Below are 6,230 nucleotides of genomic sequence, written 5' to 3'. Positions count from 1 at the left end.
ATTGAACTACTCTGCGAATAGGCTCCTGTGTTTTCATTAGAGCACTCAGATCTAAATGAACGAGAAACCATTGCTCCTGATTTTGCAAGAGTCTTGGGCTGGCCAAATACCTCTCCTTGAATTTGACTAGAGAAACCTGCTCGGCCGTAGGAAGATGCAGCATTTGGAGCAGAGGAGCTACTCAAATTCGTTATTGTTGTCCGACAAGAAACATCATCATCCAAATTCTGCTTGGCGGAAGGCTTGGATGCTATGGAATCCAAAAGACGCTCAAAACCAGCCGCAGAAAATGATCCACTATTGGATTTTCCTTGATTGACTGTCGAAGAAGCAGCATACTGACTAATTATGGAAGTAGAAGTAGAGTTATTCTTAATCCAATCCTTTGTGTTCACGTCTGGTCCTTTACTTTGATAACTATTCCTTTCATTAAGTAGTTTATTTTTTAAATCAGCACCCAGAACATCAAAGAGGTCATCCCCCGAGTGACCTTGGACACAGGAATCCTCATATTTGTTATTTTCAAGTAAAGCATTCTGCTCCACGAATTCATGTTTTTCACCATAAACCTCTTGCATGTACTTGCTTGAACACGGATGCTCATTCTGTGTTAGCATAATACCAAGTGCTTGAAACAAATCGTTTTCTACTACTCCGTTACTCTTATCCCACATAAATTGTGAACTCTGACCATCAGAAGTATGATTGATAATCACATCGTTCCCAACATAAGACGAATGCCCATTTCCAGTAGACTGTGTGCAAGAGTTGATTTTGCCAAAATCAAGGCTACCAGCATTTGAAGCGATCCCCTGTTCAAACAACCTTAAGCTGCCACTGTCTACAGTTAATGAATCAATAGAAGATTGCTGATGAAAGGGAGGCCTCGGAATGTGCAAAGAAGATTGTTGACTCGTCCATATGTTGGAATTTGGAGAAATTACCTCTGCTTTAATCGCATTATTTATTATGTGGCAATTAGGAGACAGGTTTGCTTTCACCTCTGGAACAATATTGTGAAACTGATGATCATGAGAATCAACAAAACTTTGGGTCATATTGGGGGCTCGAAATGTTGCATCAGTAGACATGATACTGTTCTGAACTTGTGAAGCCAGAGAGGAAGTTTGATCAACGAAACTGTCAGTCTGACTTAAGTTATTCTGATAACTGCAGCTAGCAATAACTGGAGCGGAGATCATCGATTTGGCTCTCCCATAAGAATCTAGAGAAACTGGTGCAGTGTTAACTGCAGGATCCTTCATTGCATTTTCATCGGATAACAAGACACCGGGAACACATCCTAGTTGACTTATCAGCATCCTCGCATCCTCCACAAAACCCATATTCTCCATTATCTGAGGCAGCAAAAATGACCATTTCACTTGACATAATTTATGATAGTGAAATTGAAGAACAAAAGTTTAATCAATCAGTTAGCCTAAACACCAAACTAGTTGGGATCCGCAATATGATTAATCCCCTTTATATTCTGCTATTCATTCCCCGATTCATCAACATAAGTTAACTTTTAACGCAACAACTAAGGGATCTAGCTTGAGAACAAATTGTTGTACGCAATGATGGTAGATATAATTCGAGTACCTTGGTACCCAAGTCTATTTTTCTCCAAGTAAGATTTTATAATGGGAAAGAAAAATGAAGAACTTACATGTGAGCATGATCCAAATTGGACAACACCATGAGGAAGAATAGGAACAACTGCAATTGTCTGCATATCAGTAACATAAAGAATCAGTGAGCCGCAAAAGAAATACACACAGCATTTGCGTTAATTCAAACAGATTGTACCTTGATGCCAGCATTAAATTGTTGAGTCAGCTCTTTCAGTACCTAAAAGAACCACATCGTATAGATACACCAGTAAGTATCAGTTAATGCATCCAGAAGATACAATGAGACACAAATAACATTACATCGTTGCATAAAAAAGATAACCTAATTTAAGTTTGTCATTAACCTTACAGAAAAAACCCAAAAAAAGCGTTGTATCTAAGTTTGACAGAATTAAGTTGAATTGTGAAAGATTAACTTTTTACCACACAAGTGATTATGGCAAGGGACAGCTATTCAAATACTAATTGCAATGGAGAAAGTAAAGATCGTGTATACTAATATGTAATACAGGCCACATATCTCTTTCTTGGGAGAAAACTTAACCACAGCAAGCTAGGAATTATCTCAATATGTACCTCTGGTGGATGAGCTACTCTACTAAAACCATCTGAATGAAACCACTGATGATTCCCAGTAACTGCAGCCCGACCGACTAGTCTGAGAAAAAAATTATGGATATCAAAGACATGGTACAAGTAAACAAACTCTTTGCCGATACTAATTTTACAAAAAGAAGAAGAAAGAATCAATAAAACTGAATTCAGAAATTATTACCCTTCTCCTACTAGGTTGAATTGACTTTCCGTCATCATTTTGTTTACGAGTAAATGCACTCTCTCCCCTGCTTGATTCATAAGCTGAGAATTACAAACACCCCAATCTTGGAATGATAGTTCAGGATTCTCAACCCCAGAAATTCCATGAATTTCAGAGAATGTTAAAGGTTGATAATAGGATTCTTCCCAAATTAAAAGCCTGCCAATCAATAAAAGAAAAAATTTAGTAAAAGGGTTAACAAAAAAACAACAGATAAGCCAAGATTCAGTGTCATTAAAATAGAAAGTGACAGTTCTGTAAGTTCCTATTTGCAAGATTACTGGAGAAGTGTATATAAAAATAAAGAAGAAGAGACAAGACATTGGAGAATCCAACAAGAATGAGGAAACCTGTAATGAGTATGTTTGTATACAGGGTTTCAGCATATTAAAACAAATCACTTTCATTTTTTTTTTTTTCTTTTCATTCCACAAAGATTCTTCAAGACAAAATGGGACTAAAACAACTACAACATTCCAAAAGCAGAAAATGACATTTTCCAGATTACAAAGCCAAAAGCAGAAAATGAAACAATATTCTGTAAATCCATAGCATGTAAAGTAATAAGTACCAAATAGTAATGTGTAGCACAGTATTATGATACACATTACAAAGCTCTAAGTTTGCTTGGTCAAAGAAAGGAACTGAGCAACAATAGAATCAGTGAAACTCAGTTCACAGTTTTTCAGCAGCTCAAGTGCTGAACAACAAAAGGACCATCAGACTTTACACTTTTTCAGTTTCTTACTTTCATTTGCCCTCCATTTTCTCGGCAAAGTGAAATTAATTGTCAGCACAAAATCCAAAACAACAAGAAAATGAAAAAGATATTCCACAAAATAAACAAATACATTTTTCTCCATTTACCCAACCAAAATAATAATTCACATAAATCTGAACTCAACACACAAGCCAATTTTTTTTTTTTTTTTTTGAGCAGGAGGATTTCATTGTTCTACTTTCATTTTGTTTCTTTTTTTTAAAAACATGAAAATGATAAAAAGAAGAATTTACATTAAGTCTGAACTCAACCCACAAAGCTAAGATCACATTTTTCAGCTTTTTTTTTGTCTTTTGAGAAAGAAAATCAAAAGAAATAAAAAATAAAAAAAGCTAAATCCACATGAAAAAACTAACAAAAAAGAAATGAAATCAACTCACAAGCCAAGATCATTTTTTTCACTACCATGAAAATAATGTCATTTAAACAAATCCACGTGGAAATAAAATCTCAACTCAACCCACAAGCCAATATTACATATTTCTACATTCATTTTAATCTTTTGGTTTTGAAAAAAGGACGTACACCCAAATGAAATAAAAAAGAATTTGATTCATAGAAATAAGAAAACTCACTTGGTATTCTGGCAACCGATCTTCCAAAAAACAGCATAAGACCATTGGTTTACTCCACAAAGTGTCTTCAAAACCTCTTTCAACAAATACCCCATTTGCACTAATAAACAGAGAAGAAAAACACTTGTTTGTGTTTTCTCTTTTCTTTTCTTGTTTTTTCAGCTAAAAATTATAGATTCAATGAACTAACTTCCTCTGCAAGAGCCACGCCCAGCTTGTTTAGTTCTTAATCCACCACTTCTTTTTCTCACGGGATCCAAATTTTGTACTATCATATCCCTGCAACCCATTCTATGGGTTGAAAATAGTAAAGAGGAGATCTTTTTTATAGCCAAAAATGGAGAAGACAACCCTTTGGAGAAAACTACACTATACCACAAGCTTTAAGTTCACAGCTAACAACAACTACAATTTTCTCCATTTTTAACAAAAAAAATATATGAATGTTAAGTATTGAAAGGGAGTTAAAGATCAGAGCTTTGATGAGTGTTCTTGGGTTTTTGGTTCTTGGGGATGTAAAAATTGAATATTTAGGTGTTTTACTGTTTACTAACTGTGTGTATTGTGTGTTTTAGTGGGCAAAGAGGAATGGTTTTTTTGGAGGGGCTGTTGCTGTGTTTGCAGTGTTTTGCTCTGTGTTCATCAGAAGAAGAAGAAGAAGAAGCAGTGGCAAGGAGGAAGGTAAAAATAGGTGGTAGGGAGTCTGCTAAAATACGCTTATGTCTGGTGGGGTTTTGCTAAAATACGCTAATGATTACTCCCCTTCTTCTTTTACGTACATTTTAAAAGTGAAGTAAAAAAGACTTTTAATATTTATTTATGATTTAAAATTAACCATAAGTATTTACGTAGATATATTTATTTTATTAACGATAAAATAAAACAATTGAAATTTAATTATTTTGAAAAATATAAAAAAATTATTTTAGGCTTGGGACAAACTAAAAAAAAGGTACATTATTAAATTTAAATTGGAATAGAAAGAGTAATTAATGAGAGAATTTGTAGTTTTTTTGCGTTTTAGTTGACAAAGATAGGCTTGGGAATAGTAGAGAATTACGGGGTTTTGCCACTGTGGGAGTTTCTTGTCGGCTTTCTGGTCTCTTTCCAATTCAGGGGAGGCTCAGTGCTTTTGTGTTTTGTGCATTGGGACTACACAAAAGAATCTTGGTATTTGCTTCTTCCTTGAAATGCAATAATAAAAATACATATTCTTCAAACTAAAATGAATGAAATCTTAGGATCAGTCATTAATTTCTAAAGTGTAATAGAATATAAATTATTTAGAAGGGGTTGATAAACTTATTTGGAGAATTGTTTTTTAGGACACTAGTTCAACGGAAAACTAAAGTAAGATACATTAATGATAGGACAGGAGTATAATAAACAACTTTAATGAGATTTCCATTATATGATTTAACTAGTAATAAACCACAACAAATAGGTATCCACAATATTTATTACGAGAATGACTATGCAAAATATTCAGTTGCTAAAGTGAAGTAAAAGATGTTATTAATACTAATTTAATGACTCCATAGACTCAAAAAGGGGAAAATTCAGAGCACGTTTGGAAAGTCGTATAAGAATTGAATCTATGTGTATCCGGGTATAGTTATATATTGAGTGTAATCGTAGGAGTATGATTACACTCTTCAATTCTCACCTACCCCTTGAAAATTAATAGTAATTACACTGTGTAATTATAAATTAATATAATTTTCTTATTTTTTTTATATATTAAGTCTTATTATTTTTCTTCCATTTCTCTTATTCTCATTTCCAATCTTCCAACGTATTACTTATGGTGTGCTGCCACATAATTTTGCAATCTTCTTAAAAAAAATTCCTTAGGTGTTAAACACAATTTCATAATTTACTAGATTTATTTTCTATTATTAGTGTAGTTAATAATTAAAAATGTTATTATCTAAACTCATATCTATTTTTTTTCTTATTTATAAAGTACAACAAATCTTAAAATTCATTATATTCATATGAGTTGTTAAAAAGTTAAACTCATAATTGAATATTTATTAATTATTTTACGTTAAATTATTTTTTTGAAGGATAGTCAAGACAATCATTATTCTTTACAATGCTTGTTACCTATTTATAGTTATTCAATACTTTTAATTTTAAGAAAAAAATATGTAGCTTATATATCAAATATAAGTAATATGTATAATTGTCACATAATAAAACTTGTTTATATGTTAATTTGAAAATTAGTTTATTGAATTATGTAATTACACGTGCCCGATCAAACATGACAGTGAAAATTACGTTGTAATTATATTCTGGTAAACAAACATGTTAGTGTTATTATTGTATTGTGTAATCACGAGATGTATAATTTTATTTTTTTTGGTCAAAGTAAAAAAATTTATTCAACCAAAATTGTATATTTATATCCACTA

General features: G+C 32.6%; 1 protein-coding gene across 1 annotated transcript in view; it reads right to left on the bottom strand.

Annotated features, from left to right (window-relative positions):
* LOC109241717 (transcription factor LHW-like) overlaps positions 1–4,531 on the bottom strand; it is a 6,356-nt gene extending 1,825 nt beyond the window's left edge. Inside the window, exons 1-6 of the mRNA XM_019408483.1 lie at positions 3,811–4,531; positions 2,413–2,613; positions 2,214–2,295; positions 1,813–1,854; positions 1,673–1,732; positions 1–1,358 (exon numbers count right to left, since the gene is read on the bottom strand). The exon at positions 1–1,358 is cut by the window's left edge and continues 217 nt beyond it. Of these exons, the coding sequence (XP_019264028.1) occupies positions 1–1,358; positions 1,673–1,732; positions 1,813–1,854; positions 2,214–2,295; positions 2,413–2,613; positions 3,811–3,905 (1,838 nt within the window). The 5' untranslated portion in view covers positions 3,906–4,531. The remainder of the gene's footprint in view (positions 1,359–1,672; positions 1,733–1,812; positions 1,855–2,213; positions 2,296–2,412; positions 2,614–3,810) is intronic.
* Between the last annotated feature and the right edge of the window lie 1,699 nt (positions 4,532–6,230).

This window comes from Nicotiana attenuata, unplaced genomic scaffold (assembly GCF_001879085.1).
Source record: "Nicotiana attenuata strain UT unplaced genomic scaffold, NIATTr2, whole genome shotgun sequence".
Lineage (NCBI taxonomy): Eukaryota > Viridiplantae > Streptophyta > Magnoliopsida > Solanales > Solanaceae > Nicotiana > Nicotiana attenuata.
The sequence above is the reverse complement of the archived record's forward strand: the minus strand, read 5'-3'. Positions and strand labels throughout refer to the sequence as shown.